This window comes from Pleurodeles waltl, chromosome 8 (genome assembly GCF_031143425.1).
Source record: "Pleurodeles waltl isolate 20211129_DDA chromosome 8, aPleWal1.hap1.20221129, whole genome shotgun sequence".
Taxonomy (NCBI): Eukaryota; Metazoa; Chordata; class Amphibia; order Caudata; family Salamandridae; genus Pleurodeles; species Pleurodeles waltl.
In genome coordinates, this window is record NC_090447.1 from 348,429,960 (window position 1) to 348,453,915 (window position 23,956).

Below are 23,956 nucleotides of genomic sequence, written 5' to 3' on the forward strand. Positions count from 1 at the left end.
AAGGAAGTGGCCTTCCATGGAAAGATGGTTAACAACGTCTGAGGATTGGATGGCTTGACTAACCAAGCTACTAGTGAAGACTGTTCCAAAAGGAAAGGTAACATGATGCTGCCAAGACTACTAAAAGGATGGTCAAATTGCATCAAGTGAAATGATATGCTTCTTAGAAGCAGAGGTAGGCTTAAGGAGGCTCCACTTTATGGAGTAGCGATCTTTCCTCTTGTAGATAAAAGTGCAGAGCACCTACCCCGGTAATGTAGACTTCTGGATATGAAAGATTTACATATTACACATTTTAATGCCTTAGGTTTTGGGCACAGGCATTAAATGCAAATGACCTGTGGATCATTAAGAAAGACTTTTTTTAAGGCACAAGTAAAAGACTATGGAGAGGGTTTCTCTCTTTGAAGTTCTCCTCTCAGGTGAAATTTCCCCTGGACCAGAAAACAAAACACCCCAAAATAACCCACTAGGAACCAGAGGCTGGAGCTGGGACAGGGGGGTTGTCTGGGGTTGAAAAGACAAAATTCAGATTTTCTGATCCACACTACTGCACAAAATCTGCGCCTGTCATGGCTTCCAGGGCACATTTACAGGATCGGCTGAAGTTTGGGCGCTTTTCAGTGAGGTGAGTGTGCTAAAAAAAAAAAAAAAACACTATTCTTGGGCATTTTGACATTTAAACAATGATTACTGCTGATTTATTCCACTTGGGATTCCAAGCTGTCAACAAATAATTCAGGCATGTGACGCCATGAACGATCCAAGGGTGGAGAAGTAGGACTGGAAATATGTTCATCCTCCAAAGCCCCCACAGTCCAATCACGATATGATGGTGGAAGGCTCAAGGGCTGCAAATATGAATAAAGTATATACAAAAGGCAAATAGTAAATGAAATCAATAAAAACTACATTTGCTTAGTATATACAATAACTTGCATGTGCATACAATAGGTTTTAATTAAATAAAGTTTCATGTACGTTATACATTATTTCACATGCATTTTTGGAAATCATTTTAGGTAAATGCAGATGGGTAGCCTTACCTTTCCCATATTGTCGCATAGTTTCCATATAGGAAGATAGATTTTCTGCTACTAAAGTAACTAGTGCATGATTGTGCTGAAGTTGATTGATCAGATCATGGCGGTAAAATACATGTGGGCTACGTTGTGTTTGACTGCAATTTAAGAAACAACGTATATTATTTTTGGTTCAATGTAAACAATTCAGAAAATTAATGACATCACTTTTTAAGGAATAAAACACGTTATTGATTTATTATACTTTCAGATGATTTAGTAAAATAGATTGATAATTGACAGAAAGGTAGACGAAAATAACTATAACCACAAACCATTCTTAATAAAATTTAGGAAACAAAAGGAAATCAGGTTTTTCAATTAGCTGTTACAAGGCAATGATTTGTGTATTTATTGGTAATCAGAGCAAGAACTGTGTATATATAATACATTTTTTTTTTTATTACCTCACTTACTATTACTATAGCTCAAATAAACAATATAAACAATCATGATGAGTATTAGAGCACCTAAAAACCAAACAAATTTACCTTAAGTTCTGTGGTGCTTCCCCAAATAAACTACATATTTCTCTAATTTGTTTCAGTGCAGGAATGACCCATTTGTCATTTGTACGAAGCTCTTCTATAAAACGATCTATCCACTGCATTTTTTGTGAATCACGATCCTTGAAAAACAAAGTTCCATGGTTGAAGATCAATAAACAGTGATTCAAAAAAGATTCCTTTTGACTATTTCTATAGATATCATTCACCGTACAGCTTTTAAAATTAAAATAAGCAACGTTACTGACCTGTAACAAAGGTTATCCGTTGATGTCAAATTCCAAAATATTTCCAATGTAATGAATGGTTCAACTCTCCTGCAACCCCTCAACAGAAAGAAGGCACATTTTCAACAAACACACATTTCCCCACACACTAGGAACCAACCTATGTTCTTGGAAAGCGCAAGAACATGCCCTCTTCTATATAGCTCTGCTGCTTTCAAACTAGGTTCACACTACATTAATTCCCATATACATATAAAAACATCCATCCATGGATAGATGCCAACAGAAAATACAGACCCCCACAGAGATACTTGACATCCCATAACCCAAACAAGACTAAACTATTGTGTCATGCAATGGTATGCATTTCCAGATTAAGGCAGAATAACCCTCACACGTGTTTAAGCATATTACATCCAAGAACAAAAAAAACACAAAAGGTGAAGGGAACCCAAGGAACAGCAAGGGGAAAAAAAGAATTCAGAGCCTATATGTACTGAACATACCCAAGCACAGACAACTTGATTTTCTATTTCTAGTTCAACATCGGAACCATCAACTGCATTCATGAACAGTGAAAAGCTATGTCAATTTTACAAAGATTCAGGAGGCTCTAAACTTTGATAACACTTCCCTTTTAAAATAAATTACATAAAAAAACACATAAAGTGGAAAAATCGGCAGAGCAGCCTTGCAGGGAACAATTACAGTCTGCAGTTAAGTCTACAAGCTTACTCTGCAATACCACAGGACATTGTTTAAGTGTAGTTAATTTTGAATCTTGCATGAGACACTTCCTTGGTTTTTTCCTTAGGAGCAAACATGTATGAACTCAATTACACTCCAATGATGGAGATCTAGAATCTTAAGTGAGTACCTTGTCAGTCCAGGAATCTTTGTTGACAGTCATGATCACCAAATGTCACAGCAAGCACGCCCGCTCTTGTAGTTCATTACTAAGTGAAAAGGTCAGCCAAAAGGCAGACAGCAGCCAAAGGGATTAATGCCATCTTAGCAAACAGGTTTCAAAGAGAAGCTTTGGTCATTTTGTTTTCAAGTACGTTACAGGCAGCATTTCCCTGCAAATTGCTGCAATGCTCTCCAGACAGATGCTGGGCAAAGAGAATATTTTGGAGGAGGGAGCTTGCTAGGTTCCTTGATTGCCACTTTGTTTTCACACTGGTGTATCTCCCTTTTCAACAACGTGCTGTGGCTCCTCAGCCTATGTTCGGGTCTGGACACGACAGGTTCTGGATAGCCAAGAGCAAGTTCACTGAATGCTGTGTGTGGCAGCTACTGACCCAAGAATTTGGACGAAGTGCTATGCGAGGGTACACCGTGGGTTTTTCAGCTTAAATGGCGCTGGAGGAGAGTGGCAGGGATTAGGCAGTGTCTCTAAATGGGTGCCAACACTGACTTCCTACACTAATTGAAGATAAAGATGTGGTTACTTAACGTCAGAGAGCAAGAGTGAAAGGCAACCAGTATTAACGTCTGTCACAGCAGAAGCTGCAACTGTCCTGCTATTGAGCAGGAAGGTGCAACTCTGCTGAACATTTAATGTTGCTGTATGAAAGGCTTCAATCTTGATGGCCTAACATCTTAATGGGAAAGGGTCTCTGGCACTGAGTATTTCATGTCCAGTACCTCAATGTTGAAGGTAAATGCGGGGAATGGTGCAATGGTTGCTTTTAAATATTTCCCAAGCATCACACTGGATCTGTAAACTTTTAAGCAGTACCTCTGCGTGCCGCTAGTTGGCCCCATGCGGCTCCGCAACAACACAGTTCCAAAAGAAAAGTTAAGGTCTGTATAGGCACCACTTCCACATGCTGACAGCAGCTGCTTTGAAGGCTTTCTGCAGTGCCTCAAAAACAAACTGGTAGACCAGAGTGTTAATAAGATCACAAGATCACAAGTCTATTAATCTGCAAACAGAACACGGAGGACAGGATGGTCGATGAGGAATGTGTAGCTAGATAGAATCTTTACCAGAAAAGACAGCTGCTCAGGCTGGATATCATTCTCTCAATACTGGGATGACTTGGGTACGGTCGGTTCTGAACTTCCTGAGAACTCGGGGCAGGAGTGGAATCAGTGGCAAGGCATACATGACCACTGATTTCCATACGAGGTGGAATGCATCTTGGAAACTTGGAAAGGGCTGCTGTTTATTGTTATCAACAGTGGTAAATAGATTGAGCCCAGATTCTCCCAATTTGAGTGTTTCTCTACCAGGAAAATTCTTTGGAGGTCCAGTCACCTCCAGAGGTCTAAGGACTACTGAACAGGGTTTGTGACCTTGTCGGCCCTGTTTGTTGCAGTAGCACATGCAGGTGGTGATGTCCTTGAGCACCTGAACCAGTCTCCCCTTGATGGATGGAGGATGTCAAGGAAATAGCCCTCAGTTCTAAAAGGTGATATTGAGCCAGGACTGCTCCAGAGATTAGAGACCTCTTATCTCCACTTCTCCTAGACTGGTTGGCCCAGCCAAGTAGTCATGCATTGGTCACAACTGTCAGCTCAGGTGGTGAAGGGAGAGGGGTGTGTTGCTGACCCTTCGCAGTGCAGCAACCTCCAATGGAGATCTTTGCAGTCTCCTCCAAAATATGAACATGGTAACAGAGGTCCCTTGACGTTGGCCCCATTAAGACTTCAGACCCCAATGCGGAGGCTACATATGCCAAATGGCGTGTATGACCAGCAGGATGCAGATGGTCGTGAGAGCTATTGCCTTGAAGTTGGCATCACTGAAATCCAGGACGAAGGCTGAAGAACAAGTTACTTACCTTTGTTAACACCTTACCTATTAGAGATCATATCTAGCTGCATATTACTTACCTTAGAATTATCCACGGGTGCCAGGCTGGATCCAGAAGATTTTTCGTGTGCCATACCCCTGCGAGCTGGTAGGTGGTGTTGACTGCCACCACGTGAGTCATCTGTGCAAGAAGTGGCTCCACCCAGGCACACTGACGTCAGTTACTTTTCACGTCTTTCCACACTAGAAACGCTGAGCCATAAAGTAAACTCACCACTGGTGAGGATAACTAGGGCCCTGAAAGGAAATAGCCCCAGAGTGGGAAGGATGGGTAGGTCGGTAAGGAATCTGCAGCTATAGTTGTTACCAACGGAAAGTCACTTGTTGATCTGACAGACTTCTAGTTGCGATTCCTTACCTTAGAAGAGATAGCCAAGTAATACCATCCCCAGAGGTGGGTCTGTGGACCAATTTCAGACGAGTACGTCTTGTAGGGCTGAACGAGGGAAAATGCCCACCACGATGGACCTGACTATCCATAAGGAAGTGCTTAATAAACGTGTGCAGAGAGGCCCACAATGCTGCCCAACAGATATCAAAGACTGGAACTCAGCATGCTAATGCAGTGGTTGCAGATTTGGCTATGGTGGAATAAGCACACAAGACCTCACGCGGTTGCTTCTTGGCCTATGTGTAGCAGATGGTAATACAGAGTACAATCCATCTGGAGATGGTAATTTTTCTGTACAGCATGACCCTTTTTCGCTCTGACATACCCCACGAAGAGTTGATGGTCCACCCAGAAATCCAGTGTGCAGACCTAGAACGTTTGTTTGGGGTCCAGACAATGGAGACGCTCCCCATCTTTAGAAGGGTGGGGGGGGGGAGGTGGGTGTAAATAGTAGGCAAGGTGATGGATTGATGTACATGAAAGGGCATGACCACGTTGGAAGAAGGCAGGCCCTTGTGCGAAGCACCTTTGTCAGGATGAAAGGATAAGTAGGGCAGCTTGAAAGATAAGTCCTGTAATTCACTGACTAGCCTGGCAGATGTTATATCCATGAGGAAGGCTGTTTTCTTGGTGAGTAATCACAGGAGACAACTGTGAAGCAGCTCGAAGGAAACACACATTATGAAAGTAAGCACTAGTTTCAAGTCCCACTAAGCCATCTGCCCTAGTGTTCGGGGATCCTGCCAGGTGCTGAACCCCCCAGGGAAATGCCCTGACGTTCCAGATATGTCCAGAGATGCAGGGCCTCTTGACATAGGGTTCACGACCCCAGTCTGCTATGGTTGTTGCAGTAACACATGGCGGGGATGTTGTCCTTGAACACCTGCACCAGCCTCTCGTTGATGGAAGGTTGGAAAGCCTTCGATGCCAGTCAGATCGCCCATAACTCCAGGAGACTGATGTGGAGTCAAGATTCTGCCAGAAACTACAGTTCTGTGATCTCCACCCCTCCCAGATGGCTACCTTACCTCAAAGTGACATCTGTCACTACTTTGATATCTGGCTGAAGAAGGGAGAGGGTTCTGCTGCTGACCCAACCGTAATTTGTCAGCCACCAATTGCAGATATTTCACAATTCCTTCTGTAATCTGGACCATGTCAGAGAAATTCCCCTAATACTGTGCCCAATGGAACCTCTGGTCCCACTGCAAAACCGCAAAAGCCAGCAGGCATGTTGTACAAGCAGGAGGCCCAGAGTCCCAACAGCATCTGAGTCAGTGACACTGAAATCCAGCCTTCAACAAAGATATCAGTCTGAATATTCCAAACTCGCCGCTCGGGAGGAAAAGCCTGAAACTGCAGCATGTCTAAAACACCTGAAATAAAGGGGAGCGTCTGAGTGGGAGTCAGGTGTGACTTTGAAACGTTAATAGTGAACTTAATCGAATGTAGGTGGTTTACCGGAGTCTGCAGGTGGGAGGCAACAGCCTGGGCGAGCCAGACTTCAACAGCCAGTCGTCAAGAGAGGGGAAGACTGAAACCCCTGATTTCCACAGATTAGCTGTAACCACGGTCATCACCTTAGTGAACACTCGAAATGCACTGGTCAGGCCAAAAGGGAGCACAGTAAACTGAAAAGGCTTGTGGCCGACCATTAACCACAGGTAGCGTCTGTGGGTGGGCAGGAGGAGGATATGAAAACATGCATCCTGCAAGTCCAACACTACCATCCAGTCTCCTAGGTTTAGGGCAAATAAAACCTGAGCCAACATGAGCATTTTGAATCCCTCCTTCTGGAAGTAGAGGTTGAGGGCCCGTAGGTCTATAATAAGATGGAGGCCTTTAACCTTCTGCCAAACCGAGTAGGGGGAATAGCAACCATAATCTACTTCTGCTGTCTGGACCCTCTCTAAGGATCCCTTGGCCAAGAGAGCCTCAACTTCCTTGTGGAGGAAAGAAAGATGACCCTCCATCAGCCTGTCTTAAGATGGTGGCATGGGAGGAGGAGAAGTCAGGAAGAGGAGGGAATAGCCCTTCCGGATCAACTGCAAAACCCACCTGTCTGATAGTATGGACTGTCATTGGGGCAGGTGATGACGAATATGTTCAGAGTTTGGAGGCTACAGCTGAGGGAGGAGTGGTGGACTGACCCAACCTTTAGCTTCCTGATTCACATGGTCTCTGGATGCAGTGCCTTCTGACATGCAGGGGATGGGAAGCATGCACGCATGGTGGATGGGTGGGAACTGGCATGATTGCTAGTCCCTTTCGGAGCCAGCAAAGGGATGAAAAGGAGACTGGGCATGGTGCAGGGCAGAAGGACCCCAACTTTCCTTAAACCTCTTGAGCACCAAGTCCTCTTTGTCTCTGAAGAGATGGGAGCCAGCAAGGGGAATGTCTATCAGAGATGTGACATTCTTCAAATAGACAGCAGTACGTAGCCAGGCGTGGCACCTGAGGGCCACTGTTGATGGAATCGATCTGCCTAGTGAGTCGATCGAGTCCACATCGGATTGTGAACTTTGCTGAATCTCTCCTGTTTGTAAATGCCTGAGAGAGGGCAGTCCGGGGCTCCTGTGGAACCGTGGCCAACTCTTGCACAACCGTATCCCACAAAGGGAGGAAATAGCAGCCCAAGAGGCATGCAGTGTTCACAGACTGCAATGCTAGACTGATGGAAGAAAACATCTTCGTAAGTGTTTCCATTCTCTTGGATTCACTATTTGATGGAGAGGTAGAGAACGCACCATGGGTGATATGAAAGGTGGAAACCTGGACCACCAAACTCTCAGGGTGGAGTGTTGGGTGAGGAAACTCAGGTCCTTCGGAGCAGGGTGGTGGTGACCGGAGATTGCCCTGTTCACAGGAATCCTGGTGTTGAGTTTGGACCAGATACCAAAATGACATAAGTTAATAAATGGAAGGAGCGGTTCAGATGGGGAGACCAACAGCTGAAGCACCTCTGTCAAGACTTAGTCTTGACCACCACTGAGGTTAACAGAAGGTCAAGTACATCAGCAGCCCTCCGCACCACCATTGCAAAGGACACTTTCTCCTCTGTAGCCATGGTAGGGTGAGAAAGCATGCCAGCTTCTGGGTAAGTGTCCAGGCCACTGGCTTCACCCAGTTCCTCAAACCATTCCAAGTCCTGTTCAGAGGGCTGGATTTCAGGGTCCAATGACCCCTCCCATTCCTCCCCGATGCCAAGAATAGGTCTCAGGATCCAATCTGGGAGGCAAGATGCCCATTGGCGCCGGATGCAGGGTTGAGCGACTCCCTTCCGGCTCTGTATCTGAGTTGGGGATCAAAATAAGGATGGCCTTGGGAGTGTCTGCATCAGGACTGGTGCCAGGGAAGGTCAGGGTGGCATGAGTGGTCCAGATCCAAAAGTGGATCCCTGTGGCCCTATTGGTGCTGACGCCTGAACCGCTGGCCTGTGAGGCCAGAAGGCGGGCCAGAGGAGTTGGGCCACCTAAATATGGCTCACATGGCGTCCTGGAACTCCTCTAGTTGGCTGGGGGTCAATCCAGCTCCTTGAAATTTGGGGAAACATGGACTCAGCTACGGCTCAACCACTGAGCGATTACTAGAATGCAGAAGCTCCCGCGTCTCATCAGCCAACGGACACCAAGAAGTCGAAGCACGCTTCAATGTTTCTTATACTTACCAAAATGTCCCGAAGATTTGGAGTAGAGCAACTATCTTGGACTCCTCAACCGCTCCCGAGACCTTCTTCTCAACCATAACGGAGTTGCACGATGGGCCGACATAAGCATGAGGGATTGCTCTATTAAGGCCTTCGAGTTCACTGTACAGCAGTCGAGCACGATTTCAGCGTGTGGTCGTATTCGAGGCACCACAGGCAAACACGGTGCGGGTCATTCACTTACAGCAGCCATGGATGGGTGCTGCAAGGCCAGCCTTCTTGGCAAACCTTCATGGTAAACCTAAAAAAAACTCTGGCAAAACATAGAAAATGCAAAGTCAAAAAAGACAGAAAGGGTAGCTCTTCTCAGGTCTACACTGGCTGGTGTGGAAAGAAAAGAACAGACACTGGCGTGTCTTGGTGGCCTATATAGGTGCTGCGGACGTCAGTTCTGGTGCGGATGACTCAGATAACACACAAGGAGCCAATCACTGTCATCAAAATCCTTTTGGGAATAATTCTAAGATAAGGATTCTGCAGCTATAAGTGTCTATTAGATCGAGATCAAAGCCTGAAAGCCCTGGACTCTGTTACGGGGGAAAGGTACAAAACCGAACTGTGTGCATTAGGGCTTCGATTAAGGGGAGAATCAGAAAATCTGAAATGAGCCAGACTTGCCTTGGGCAAAATGATAGTGAACCCAAAAAAATGACAGGAGATTTGCAGTAGTTTGGAGGCTGTTGACGACTGCGTGGATAGGCAAGTCTACAACAGCAGGTTGCTGAGGTAGGGGATGATTAGCGCCCCTGACCTCAGAAGATGTGTTGCCACCATCTCCATCTCTTTCATGAATGCCGAGTGAGACTAAAGAGGAGCAAAGCAAACTGAATATTCTCCCTTTCCATCACAAACCACAGGTAACACCAGTGGGCCAGCAGGACGATCATATGGAAATGTGTGTCCTGCAAGACGAGCCCTGCCACCCAGTCTCCAGGGTCCAGGACAGAATCCACCAGGGACAATTTAGTTTTATGAATTTTTCTCCTGGAGTAAGGCACTGAGAGGGGCAAGTATTGGGCACCAGGAATTAGTAGCAGTGTCAGCCACATCCTACTTGTGACACAAACACCCTTTCAATAACCTCTTTGGCCAAAATGGCTTGCACTTTCTGCCACTAAACTAAAAGGTATTTCTCCGTTGGGGAGACAGGGAAAGGTGCGGCAGTGCAGAGAAGGAAGGGGATGGCATAATCCTTCCAAACAAATTGCAGGACCCACCTGACAGAAGTTAAGGGCTGCCAACCCCGGCAGGAACCATTGGATCCTATCTCCCACTGGGTGGCTGTGCTCCACTAACGGCATGCTAAAGGGGTTTTGCAGGTGAAGCTGCTCATGATTTAGTGGACTGGGTGGTCCTTTGACCTTGGTTGCAGGGACAGTGGACACCAAGAGCACAAATGCAAAACTGCTGGGCACCATTATGGATTGGATTTGACGGCAGTATTGGGTATCTGCCAAAACCGAAGGAAGGAGGGCTAATGTGGCTGCCAAGGTAGTGCAGATAAGTCCAAAGAGTATGCTGAAGCCCGGGTCTCCTTGAACCACTTGAGATTGGAGTCTGTCTAGTCCCCCAACGAGCAAGTCCCATTGAACTGCATGTCTACGTGGAGCAACTGGGTATCGCCTGAAAAACACTGGTGGACTGCAGCCAGGTGTGGCAGCGCATGGCAACACTAGTGCTGATGACCAGCTCGATGGAGTCAGTGGTGTTCAAGCCATAATGAATTGTGAACTTGGCAGCCTTCCATCCATCCTTAATGGCTTGGGCAAGGGCAGGACAGAGATTTTCAGGGAAATCTAAAGGACTTGAGCCACAGAGTCAAAAAGGCCATGCAGATAAAACCCCAGCAGGCAATTGGTGTTCATTGACCTGAGGACCAAGCTGGCAGATAAAGTCTAATTTGCCAAAGGTTTCAACCCCCTTTGTCTCTGTCCAAGTGAGTAATTGTGTTCATATTGGGATTGGTCTTACTAGCAGATGCTTACACCATCAAACTTTCAGAGCAGAGGTGCTGAGATAATGCGGGATCCCCACAGCAGGTCAATGGCAATGCATAATTTGGCACGGACTGGTGGACCAGACCATAGTTTGGTTCATGGTCCCAAGTAAGGTGTCTGTGAAAGCCTTGTTAACTGGCAGGAGGGCCCAGAAGAGGTTTCCCCAGGCTGGAGAGCGTCTGGCAATATGTTAGTCTTGACCTCTGAGGTGCGGAGTTGGAGGTCAAGGACTTTATCTGCCCTACGCACTACCATAGCAGGAATCTGACTCCTTAATGGCTGGTCGATAGCTTCAGAGGAGGAATCGAAACCACTAGCCTCCTTTTCCTGCAAGTCATCATAACCACTGTTGTCATGAAAGGACTGAGCAAACTCATCACCCATATAATCATTCAGAGTCCAGTGCAAAAATGTAATGTTGAGTCTGTTGTCTTCCCTGTGGAGGTGGCGTAGTAAGGGGAGGAAGGTGCACCTCAACTATTGCCAGGCAAGGCACTGGATGAGTTTGGACTGCGCTGTCTTGGAGTCTGACAGTACTATAGGAAGCCGCTCCAGATACACGTCAGGAGGTGCAGAATAAAAGGAACTGATGTCAGCTCGCAGGAAAGGTGCCTAATAGGCTCCACATGTCATTTCCTTAGTGGCATTGGTGGAACTGCTAAAAAGTTTCCAGATCCAGTCTGAAGCCCGGGAGTATTCAAAAGATGAGGAATCTGCAGCTATAAGTCTCTATTAGCAAGGTAATGTAAATAAGTCAGTCAATTGCCAGGGCACGACCATTTGGGATTCCAGGTTTAACCTGTGGCATAAGGAATTCAGCTCTGGGGTGGAGTTATTAGTATCAGTGGCACCTAAAGATGGAGCACTTTCACAAATGCCCTCATGTTTCTTTGTGTCTACACATGCTGCAGAGGAAGGCAACTAAGCTGCATATTGTCCCAGCTGCCCTGGGCACAGACGCTGAGAACAGCAGCCTCTGCCATGAAAGTACTAAAAGGCCTACTGGGATGGTGGAGGGATCTGGCGCAGGAAAAAACTGAAAACCACAGAGTGGGCGTAATTGTTGGTTGAACTGTCTGGAGGGAATAGAAAGACCCAAGGAACATGCCATGCCTGTACTCTCTCCTTAAACGGTTTGAGAGAAAAGACTGCTTTTTTTTTTTTTTTACGAAAGCGAAGTCTGTCAAGGATGCTTGGGCATGTCCAGAGAAGCCTGAAGACCACATTTAGGCGTGGCATCGAAGAGTCACTATGGCTTCCACTGCTAAAGGTCCAAGCTAGAACTAACTACCAAATGGATAGTTTGAGTAAGGGATGCCTGAAGGTTTTCTGGAACAACCAGTGTCCCAAAAAGCGTGGGAGAAGCAGCTGAGAAGATAGCTGGCACTTACCGACCTAAGAATAAGATTTAGAGGAGAAGAACAAGTTACTAACTTTTGGTAACACCTTATGGGTTAGAGACAATCTAGCTGCAAATTCTTTACCTTAGAACAATCCCCAGGTATCAGATAAGACCCAGACATTTTTGAGCAGTATACATGTGCTTCAGTAGGTGGGTTAGTTCAGCTCTGGCGCATCATCCGTGCCGAAAGGGAAGTGCCTGATACTTATGTAGACAACTGCAGCGTGCCAAATTCAGTTAATTTTGCAACTTTCCATCCCAGGAGCACAGAACCATGATGAGAACTGACCACAGGTTCAGGTGCCCAGGAATATGCTGTGACCCCACTTTCCTTGATACCCTCGACAGCGGAGTCTGCCTTGTCAAACTTGAGAGTGGCGCAGAAAGAGGGTCAATATTCTTGAATGCACACTATGTCACAATCTTGTGCTAGGAACATACTGACTTGGTAAATGAATGCCTGACTGCCAAGAATGCCATAGTAACCAGAAAGTAACCGGAATAGCAACCATGACCTACTTCTGATGCCAGCAATATCTCAATGGCTCCCTTGGCCAAGAGAGTCAACTCTGTTGGAGCATTTACTTCGTTAATGGACGTGTGTACCACCAAACACCCTGTTGCTGGATGTTGCATAAGGAAGACTGGGTTCCCGGTGCAGGACGATGGTGATGGGCAACCAGCCTGTGAACAGATGGAGCAGAACATAGTTTCACCAAGTACCCACAAATGTGTTGGCCTTGATGAGGGGTAGTAAAGGTTCTGTTAAGGCCTGACCTGCCCGAAGTACTTCGGTTAAAACTTTAGCATTGACCTCCGTAGTGGGATGCTATAAGTCTAAGGCTCCTGCCGCCCTCAGCATAACTGCAAAGGCGGCACTTTTTTCCTTCTACTGGAGCACAGGGGTACAGCTTCAAAGATTCCGGATCCAGTCTGATGTCCAGGGAATATTCACAAGGTTAGATACCTGTGGTCAGGAGTATCCATAAGAAACATGAAATGTTAGTAAACAGCACATGAGCTCACACATGCACCAAAAGCCAAAGTGTTTCTGCATCTATTCAGACACTTTTTCCAGTGGAACCTACTTAGTTTCTCCTATTTTCACGCAGAGGGATCCTATATAATGATCTATTTATGGGGCACTATCAGTGGAGTCTTTATTTTTCCAATGCCTGCATAATTACTGGTCAGGTTATAAAGGAAATGGTCCACTGATGTTAAAAAAAATCAGCTGAGCTAATCATTCCCAAAATAAGGAAAGATCTTTATAAAGTTATGGTTTCTACAGGAGCAATATCTATGTATTTACGTCACAAAAACATGTAGAATAAGTATGAAAGATGTTTTCTTTTCATAATATCACCTCCAAGGCTTAGTCAAACATGTCAACACTCCCTATATTTTCACTGAACACAACCTAAAGCTCTACTAGCAGGTGGCAAACCAACCTCATTCTTGGAAATGGCTTGCCAGTAGCCATCAGATTTTCTGCTGCTTGAAACGTATAAACATGCAATGTTTTCTTCTGCCTCCTTCACCCAGAAGCCACCGTTTGGCAGAAGGAGAATAAATTATTTATTCAACCAAAGCAAGAGTGTTAGCTTAAAACACCAAGTTATAGAAACTAGAAAAGCCAACTGCAAAAAGGAGCGACTCTAAAAATGCCTTGAGCCTCTATCACGTTGTGACTGAAACACAAGAATGGTAGCCTAATTTTGCAAAACCCTATATTTTAAGGTTCTGCTTACACTAGGCAGTTGGCACACACTCTTGATTAGGATATCTAGTCCACAGTACAGACAAAATGAGTTTCCAACATTTAATTTCTGAAGAACCTGATATTTCTATTGCTATCTATCTCATAAGTGTAGTAGCGCCACGCATGTACAGATCAGTGAAGGGTCCTTGACTCCAAACAAACACAGTTAACACAAACACCACGAAACAAATAAAACATTTAAAAACATATAACCTAACTACACATTTGTACCTGTGGTTTTCCAGCAACAAATTTGTTGATAGGATTCATCTGGCTTATACAAGCGCCCTTGGCAGGTTCCAAATCTTTAATCATTTTTATACGACTGGATCACTCTTCCAATTGATGACTAAATGATTATATGAGCCTCACTTAATCATTGTACAAAGAAACAATTTATACTTCTTCTGAACTGGTTTAAAATAAGCTCACCAAAGAGAGCTGCATATATTGGGAACTATAGTTACATGTAACATTTTTCACCTCAAGTAATAACTTTCATTCAGATATATATTTTCTGCTTACGTATACTGGCAAGCATTCGCCGAGAAGCAGCATTAGACTCACATCGTAGAGATTCCAGACTAGATTCTGTGTTTGTGAGCAAATCCCTCATTGGAGATCAGACGACGGCTTCATTCTACCCAATCTCCATCTCTGATTACTCTCCTTTGATGGTAGCGGAAGAATGGGGCAGCCCACTACCAAAGTACCACCACTGGTTCTTCCCTAGCTCCCCTATTAGAGATTGCCTTTTCAGACACGACGTTTATGAAGTCATTAAGGAATATTTCCAACTAAATAACCTACAGGATACCACATCCTCCAATAACTGGGAGACATTTAAAGTGGTACTCCCAGGAAAATGGATTACAATGGTCTCAGCACTTAATGAACAAAGGGTGAGGAATCGACTGACACTCAAGACAGAACTGCAAATGATTGAACAGGCTCATAAGGTCACCCTGACGCTAACCCTACAGTGGAAATTCATCACCCTGTGGGGGAAGTTCAACGCCATATATACTAAAAGGACAGAACTCACTCTTCTTCACAAACGCATGTCCTAATAACAGGGCAACAAAGTTGGTTCACATTTGCCTAGACAGCTTAGGGTCAAGCATGAAAGGGAATACACTGGGGAAATTATACAGAAGATGGGTGAAGCAGCAATATCGGATTCAGAAAAAGCTCAAACATCTGGCAGTTTAAATGAATAGCTTTATGCAGCTGATCATGTAGATGTCCAAACCCTACTCTATTATCTAACAATGTGGAACTCTCAAGAGTGACGCCCGGCCAAACTGAGATTCTGGGGTGGCCTATAAGTGAGGATGAGGTCCAGACGGCTATGATAGCCCTGAAACTCCATAAGTCACCAGGACAGGATGGCATAACAGTCCTATTTTATTAGACATTCAGCTCTAACCTAGTTCCTCACATGACCACTCCTTTTAATTACATGGCTGAAGCTAGTGCAGTCACCCCCTCCATGGGCTAAGTGATTGCATCAATCATCCCAAAGCCTGACAAAGACCTGCGCTTCTGTTGCTCATATAGGTGAATAGCATTGCTCAACTAAGATGGAAAACTATACTTGAAGATCTCAGCCTCCAGGCTTGATGACATGAAGCCAGACCTGACCCATTCAGATCAGTCTAGCTTTATTAAAGGCAGACAAACACATGACAAAACCTGTAAGGGGTGCTCCACCTGGTCGGAAAAGTCACTAAACAAATGATACTGGCAGTGCTGCTAGCACTTGATGCAGAGAAAGACTTTGACCAGGTGGACTGGCCCTTCTTATTTCATACCTTGAGACGCTTTGGATTATGTGACTAATTCATAGTTATGATACGCATCAACTACACAGTACCTCGATCCAGGGGCTTGGTTAACGGAGTGAGCTTGGAGCTTTTTCACTAAGGGAGAGGACCGAGAAATGGATTGCCCCTTTCCCTTCTTTTATTTGCTCTTAGTATCAAACCCCTAGCGGCCATAATAAGATCGGCACCTGCAATTCCAGGTCTTACTTTTTGGGTCAAAATTTCATGATTCGCAGATGATGATCTGCTCATGCTCACCTCCCCCCAGACCTCGCTAGAGACCCTTCAAGATTAATTGTAACTATATGAGAAGGTAACAGGCTTTCATATTAATCTAACTAAATCTTTCTTACTCAACGTGATGCTGACCAATTCTGACATTGAAACCCCAGTGGCCTCTACCCCCTTTCAATGGGCTAAAGAAGACACCCCTTGCCTGGAAATTAAATTCACTCCAAGAATATCAGATCTGTATCGTACCAACTATCCACCACTCATAAATCAACTGAGGACCGATCTCAAATGATGGGCACCTATGTGTATCTCCTGGTTCAGACACATACACGCCACCAAAATGGAAGTCCTACCCGGGGTTTTATCTCTCTTTCAAGACCTTCCCATGGAGCTGGATTGTGGGTTCCTGCCGCCTTTCCGCACACTAATTACACAATTCATATGACAAAACCGTAGGGCCCGCCTACCATATAAACTGTTATGAGTACCAAAAGATGCAGGCGGTTTAGCCCTTCCAGATTTCCAGCTCTATTATAAAGCTGTTCAACAGAGAGATCTCAGAGTGGTCTCCCTGTGAATCAGAAACAATGGTCGCACATGGACAGGGCACTAGTGGGGAGATATATAAGGGAGGTGTTGTGGAAACCGAATGCAGAACCCCCCAAACCATAATTGCGCACCCCCATAAAAAACTCTTAAAATTTGTGACAAGCTCCAGCATTGTGTACTTTCCTCCTCCTTTCAAGCTGATACAATACAATACAGCATTTCCCCCAGCTCTTCTATCCATTCCTTTTGATGCTTGGAGATAGGGGGGACTGTCTCTCCTGTTCTGATCTCTTTCCTAACTGGGACATCCTACGTTTCGAGCACGGTCAGCGAAACATCCAACTTTCAGACACGGAATACTATCACTATACACAACTGAAACAATGGGCACACCACCCAGACATCAGAACAGCTGCTACTAGAGATCCAGAACCTATCAAACAATTGTCAAACGGGCGGGAACATCCTTTTTATACTCCTCTCTACTTACCACGTTTCTTACCCCAGAGCCACGCCACATAACTTTTAAGGAAAAAATTCTTGAGGAGACAATTCTTTAAACAATCAGGCACAAACGCTGGAGAGATATTCCGAAGTGTATCCACTCTATGGGTATGGGTAAGGCACACTATAAAACACTGACTGGTACCTCTACCCCACCAAGCTTCCCAAACACTTCACAACTTTGCTGGAGAGAGTTTGAGTAACTAGGCGACTTACGTCGATATTGGTGAGATGGCCCAACAATTCTCCTATTTTGGTCTGAGATCCTAGCACAAATCAAAACATCCTGGAATACCCAATCCCAGATAACCTGCGTTTTGCACTATTGGGTCTATGCGATGACATCCCTAAACGCCATACTAAGGGAGACAGAACCAAAATAAGGCTGTGCCTTTGTGTTGGTAAGCTGCGCTAGCCACTGCTTGGAAGAGAAAAGAGGCAGGGATGCTGTCACAATGGCACGCAAGCCTCTAGCAAGCCCTCACGATGGAAAGAATGACAGGACATAATCTTGGACAACCATAAAAACGCTGAATTCACCTGGGTCCCCTTAGTGACACGTCTCCAGAGGGCTGCTGTTACATGCTTGTCCCACGTGTACAAGGGTACTTCACCTCTTCCAATTCTAATTACAATGACCGAAGCTACATTAGATAGATTGTGACTTCACCCTCTGAGCATGACTCCCCTTTCCAAATTCTGTTTTCTGTGTGTCAAATTGTGACGCATCCATGTAACCTAGTATTTTTTCCTCCTTTGTGCTAGGCATTATTTTTGTTTAGGGGGTAGCGAGTTTTGGGGGGAAATGTTTACTTCTTCACAATAGATACTATTCAATACAATGGCTTCTTTGTGATATGATGGGATTTACATTGACTAGTCTGCTATTACTTTCTATGTGCAATATCAAATACAGTTTTGACCAAAAAATGTATATGTAAAAACTTATTTTGAAAACTTTTTTTTTTTTTTTTTTTTTTTTTTAATTATTTGTGAAGCAGATCTGTATGATGAACTGGTCAGTTTGCAGTTAGTTATTTAAAAAAACCCAGCTCTATTACAAAAAAAAAAAACACTGGTTTAATATAAGTGACAAGAAAAACTCTTATACAAACCTTTCTCATTGGCTCTGTTTGCACAGACTCTAACCTAGTATGCAATCAAGGTCTCCTCTTTTGCACCAGAGAAGAAGCTGAGCTGGTTATTTCAATGGAGAATCTGGGGATATTCCATGAAAGGGTGGTGGAACTGTCAGAATGAACTAGGGATACTGACACCAAGTTTGGTTTTCTGGCTTTGTGGTGGTCTTATCACAAGGATGTTCATATTCAATATTCACATTTAGCCTGAAGGCGGGTGCCTGTGTTTACATACAGGTCCGTCCTGAGAGAAAAGTACATGGATTACCATGCAATACCCCACACATTTGATTTAGGTATAGTGCAGCATAAGTTGTAAATCACATGGGATTGTGGTCAATATAGAGGTTTTTACGTTCTACGATTTAGTGAGCAGGGTGAATAGGAATGGTTATTTGTAAGATACTAACAATTCATTAAAGAATATGACATGGTTAGTGTACAATAGTGGCCTCTCGGTATTTGCATGGCGCATCAATTGGATTGGGTGCACTTGCATGGTATATGCATGACAATTGGCGCACTGCATGCAGACCATAGTGAGATGGGAAAGCCAGAAAGTCCCTTCTACACAACCAAAGGTTAACCTATTATCAGCTCACCATATATGTGTACGTAAGTGTATGTGTGTATATATATGGCACACGTACTTATGTATGGTTTGTGACATAAAATGAATGGTTTTAATTTCTTTGTTTTTAATATTTGTTAGGTCTTAGGAATTTCCTCGTCTTCCTGTGTTCTGATGAAGCCATTATCGTTCGGGCCGAAACACGACAACATTTCTGGTAGGAGCCCAACAAAATTGAATGTAGTTAAAATAGGTGTAGCCAGGATAATAAAAGGCCGGTTGGCCCAGGATCCCTCGGCACAAGATGGACTACTGTTAGGTGGAATTTATAACCATAGGACTAGTAACAACCAGCCCAATAACAACAGGGGAAGATACAAGGAACCTGGTACATCAAGGACTACATTTGGATGTTTTGGGTTTACCAAACACATTTAGGCCTACATTTGGTTGTTTGTTGTCTGTTTGTCTAAACCTTACATTTCATGTGTTAGTGCTGGTGTTGTGACATAATTATGAATTCAAAAATATAATGCTTGTGTTGAATAAATGCAGGTCCAAATACAAGTTTTTCAAGTTTTTTATTTATTATGATACGGAACTCCTCAGGAGGTCCACATAAAACGATACATATTTGTAAAGAACCAATAGAAAGAAAAAACATAAAAGGATTAAACTTGCCAAGACAGTTGACGAAATGACTGCATGATAAAAACACTTTAAATAATTAAAAACTGATACAAAACATTTCATTTGGCGGAATAATGTGGAAAAGTAATCACTGAATCTATCCCCCTTTTTTCCAATCTTCTTGTCTTTGAAGAAACTATTACAAGGCAGGCAGAATTCCATAATAGGTGCTAGAAGAAAGATCTGTGGATTAAGTCTAACAGAAAACCCATGAGCTTTTAGAAACCCCACTGAGTTCCCCTGGAGGAGAAGGTCTCCTAACTAAATGGAAGAGATTTTTTTCAAGTATCCTTGAAGAAGCAATTCATGATTGCACAGATTTTTGGTGAAGAACATGTGCTATTAGAGATAATGGTTGCACTACCTTAGTGGATGAGAACTAGAAACCGACTTGGTAGGATGGAACAGATAAAGGGAGTATCACTCCTTTGTATGCATAAAGTAGAATCTTTTTCACTTGATGTACAAAACCAATATTGGTAGCTTGGCTTCCTTGAGAATATTAACACACACCTGAAGAAGGTTCGGGTGACAAGGCTGCGAAGCTCAACAATTTAAGGCTTTTAAGGCTGGTATGTGGAATCTGGTCTCTGAACATGTAAAGGGGAGTTGTCCTGCACAGATGACTCCTGTATGGACATTCTTTTAGGTGAAGCTCCATGATCAGGCACTGCCTGTGCAGTTCCAGGTTATCACATTCATCTTGGCTCAGAAGTAAGTAAACTTGATGGCGACCTATGTAATCCAGGTTAATGGTGGCAATGCATACAGAATTTGTCCTGACCAGTTCATCAAAAGAATTTCCTCTTCAATCCTGACTGGTTGTAGCTGGAGGACAAGTCTAGATATTTTTGTCTTTTGAATCTAGCTAAGTAAAGCCCCATCATGCAAGACCCTGCAGCACTTAATTGTTTAACAACCACCTCTGGTTTTCCTAAAAGAACTTGCTGGAAGAATCTGCATTCTGGACCCTGTGTCTCATTGCTTGGTCAGAGAGGACTGTGTTGTGTTGTCTGTCTGAACTAGCTCACAATTTAGCTTGAAGGCTGGCATTAACCTCTTGAGATCCAGATGGACAGCTAAGAGTTCCAAAAGGTTTATATATGTCATGTCAACTCCTCCTGAGACCAGGATTCCTGTACTGGGCATTTCCTAATGAAAAGTAATTACCAGCAAGGCTTTTTTTTAGGATGACACCACTGATAGGGGAGACTGAACCACTGCTTGAGAGATGGTCACTGATCCTCCAGACAGTGCAGAAATAGTCTCATGTAGAGAAGAATATGCTGTTGTAGACTCCTGTTATGGTAACAAGACTGATGGATTTTGGGCGGCAGCCCCACTGAGCGTAAGGGACTGAGTCTGATCCCATGCCAGTTGGCAGTTGTGGGCCTAACCCTTCCCAGCTAGGCGGCAGCACCTCATCACAAGTACCTGCTGTGAAAGTGACGTGTGGCAGCCTATCACATGGCAGTCAGACTCCTCAAGGAAGCTGTGGTGGAATGGTTTGTACCCCTTTCTCTGTTATTCAAGTCTAATACATGCTAAGACAAGGTAGAAGCAGAATCTTAGTTTAATGGGTTTTATTGAAGCAACTGTGTTCTATGTAATAAGGCATGAATTGAGATTATGAGTATAATGAAACACAGCGTTATTACAGCAGTGACCAAAAGAGTGAAACACAAGAAGAGTCCCACCATATTGTCACAATAGTGTGCCTAACATTCCTACTTAAACTACTAAGATTCTACATGAGAGCAAGTAGCAGTGGTAGCCCTAGTCCGCTCTTCTGGTCTGGGGAAGGAAGCCCAACCCCCCCCCCCCCATACTTGTGCAGAGGTAAAGAAGAGGTATGTTAGTCTGCTGAGAGTCCTCTCACAAAGACTAAGAGGAACCAAAAGGTTTCAGAAGAAACTGTGTCGACATGCAGCATAAGACGGCAAACTGACTGGAACGTCCCCTCTAAGATGGTGTGGGCAGAGTAATGTTTTATAATAACAGATCTGTTGTTCTAAGAACTGCCCTGCTGTGACAACACATTGTGTAGGGTAGACAATGTACCCTTTGAACTGGTAATACCTGGTAAATATCGTGTCCAGCCTTGGGTTGATCACAGGATGAAAATGTCGTGCAATGAAGTGAATAACAGATTCTGTAAGGAAGGACATGTGACAAAGGGAATAAAAACATCTCCCCTAAAATAAAAGGAATAAAAGCGAAATGTAACTAGGTAAAAGGCCACAGGCCTGAGTCACAGAGTTAAATACTGTGCTTGTGAGAATATTCAAATCATCTATCCTAAATTAATTACTAAAAGAAAGCTCAAATATAGTGAAAGAGATGAAATGTCCATGTCGCAAGCATAATAGACCAAAATACAAGACAAATTTAAAAAGGTCAATATAAAAATATTCATCAATTCCTCAAAACCAATTCAGGCCAAATGGCAGCAAATCAACAATAATGGTATTTTAGAAAATTGCCAATGTCATCAATTGTTATTGATCCCAGGAAAGATCCCACTTTGGCAGAAGGTAAGCAAACCAGTTCATTGACATGGAAAGCAAGAGAGCATTCATGTTCTGTTGCCTCAGCCATAGCTCCGGCTAAGGCAGCAGCATTCCGTGCAGTGCCAGGTGTTGTAGCACAAACATCCACTTGATACACAAATGGCGACTTGTAGAAAGCTTCCTGTAGCAATTGCAATCTCAACGGGGATGTCTGGTAAAAACACCCATTGACAGCACCAACAGACCAGCCTCCAAATAAGGTAGGCACTGCATCATGAGACACTTCTGGTGCATGTTAAAATGGGCACCACAAACATCGAAATACAGACTGCACACAATTCAGAACCAGTCTGAATGACAAAGAGTCCAGTGCTTCCAGGAATGGTGCTCCAAAATACAGCGTCATGTGCTCACAACACAGTTGTGCTGGTGCAAGCGCCATCAGCCCTCCTTGCTGAGATGGGGCAGCCAATGCGAAGAAACAATGTCAACAGCCAAATGCCGCCAATTAATGTCAAAATATTAAGTAATCCCCCAAAACGCGCAAAAGAAAATTAGAGTGCATGGTTGACAGTATTATGCCAAATAAAATACAGAGGAAAAGGTGCTGACAAAACCATAGCCAACAGCTTCAAAGAAGTGTACAATCCTAAAGATGTTAGAGGAATTAAAAATGCAACCTATGAGTACACCCCCGAAATGCCTTAGAAAATTAGTATTTAAAAAGGGACTGTATTTCTGTGTATGACCGCGCCACTTGGAGGGCAGTAGGTCTCACAGGCAGATGTAAGCACCATTTGTTTCTGAAACAAGAGACTTTAGTCTGCTCAGCTTGTCAAAATTTACATTTGAAGTAGCAATATGAGGCCAAATTTCTGCTACTTTTATCTCAAGTATGGGAAGAAAAAGCACATTTCTGCAATATGTAACGATTTGGGAGACCAAAACTAAGTAGGCAGTTCCAGCTCACATTCCACAACAGCTGATTTTGTCCAGCATCACGCAACTCCCATTTGAGAGCACCTACATCAATGGACTAATCAAAGAATCAAGAACACCCTTCAGATAACAAGCTAAACTTGCAGCTGAAGCATTACATGCTCCATGCACGGACCGCAGTTTACAAATCATCGAATGACTTTCATAAGTCTTGCATTAGCTCCCACTAATAAGACCTCTTTCATGACAATGAAGCATTTGCATGTAAAGGGTAGCTCAAACACCTTCACTGAATGTTATAAAGGCAATTTTTGTTTTCTTGAAATTAAATTTGTAGCCTATTTCAGTAAAACCCAACACAATTCGATTCACCCTTCTGATGTGGGTCGTCTGTCATGTACTTGTCATCTACATAGGACAACGCCTCAGAGTCAATGTTGTGTGTACTGATGTTACACTCACTGAGAGCTGTCCAGAACTGTTATTATACCCTTGTGGCAGGCGAGAAAATGTCCTTTGCGCGCCTAATGCGCCGAAGGGGGTCAAATCCCTGCTTTCAGGTGCTAAATTTTGCTTCGTATTTTTTGAGAACTAAATTGTTAATGAGTGCTGTGTGCGTTCTGTATAGCAAATGTGTATGTGTGACTATTTAAATATCTGTAATCTAAGACTATTCTATTTGAATGGTCTGGTTAGTTACAGGGAACAAAAGGTTGTTCATTGGTGATATGGAGGGTTCTGTTACACCCTGGTACTGAAGGTGTTTGAGTATTTCTCTCACAGGTGCTTTAGCCTCATGTATAATGGGGTTCTTTGGCTGTAGAAGTGGGGTTGATCTAATCAGTACTATATGGTATGGGAGGTCTTTATCCCAACCTATATGGTTGCAATACAGCACCTGGGCTACTGCCAATTACCAACCTACTTCAGCAACAAGGACTGAAAAAGATGCCATAATGCCATTGTTCCCCAATAGGAGGTTATGGACAAATTCTGGCAGCTAATCTTTTTCTGCCAACAGGATGTCATACCAGAACACTAATTTTTCCCAGAATGTAACTAATTGTGCACACTATGTCTCCCTCAATTTGTATTTTCAC

At 43.9% G+C, this 23,956-nt stretch overlaps 1 protein-coding gene across 4 annotated transcripts in view; it reads right to left on the bottom strand.

Annotated features, from left to right (window-relative positions):
* USP9X (ubiquitin specific peptidase 9 X-linked) overlaps window positions 1–23,956 on the bottom strand; it is a 1,493,361-nt gene that overhangs the window by 997,372 nt on the left and 472,033 nt on the right. For all 4 annotated transcript variants that reach the window (XM_069204214.1, XM_069204212.1, XM_069204215.1 and 1 more), the window contains exons 13-14: window positions 1,574–1,710; window positions 1,047–1,180 (exon numbers count right to left, since the gene is read on the bottom strand). In XM_069204214.1, the coding sequence (XP_069060315.1) occupies window positions 1,047–1,180; window positions 1,574–1,710 (271 nt within the window). The remainder of the gene's footprint in view (window positions 1–1,046; window positions 1,181–1,573; window positions 1,711–23,956) is intronic.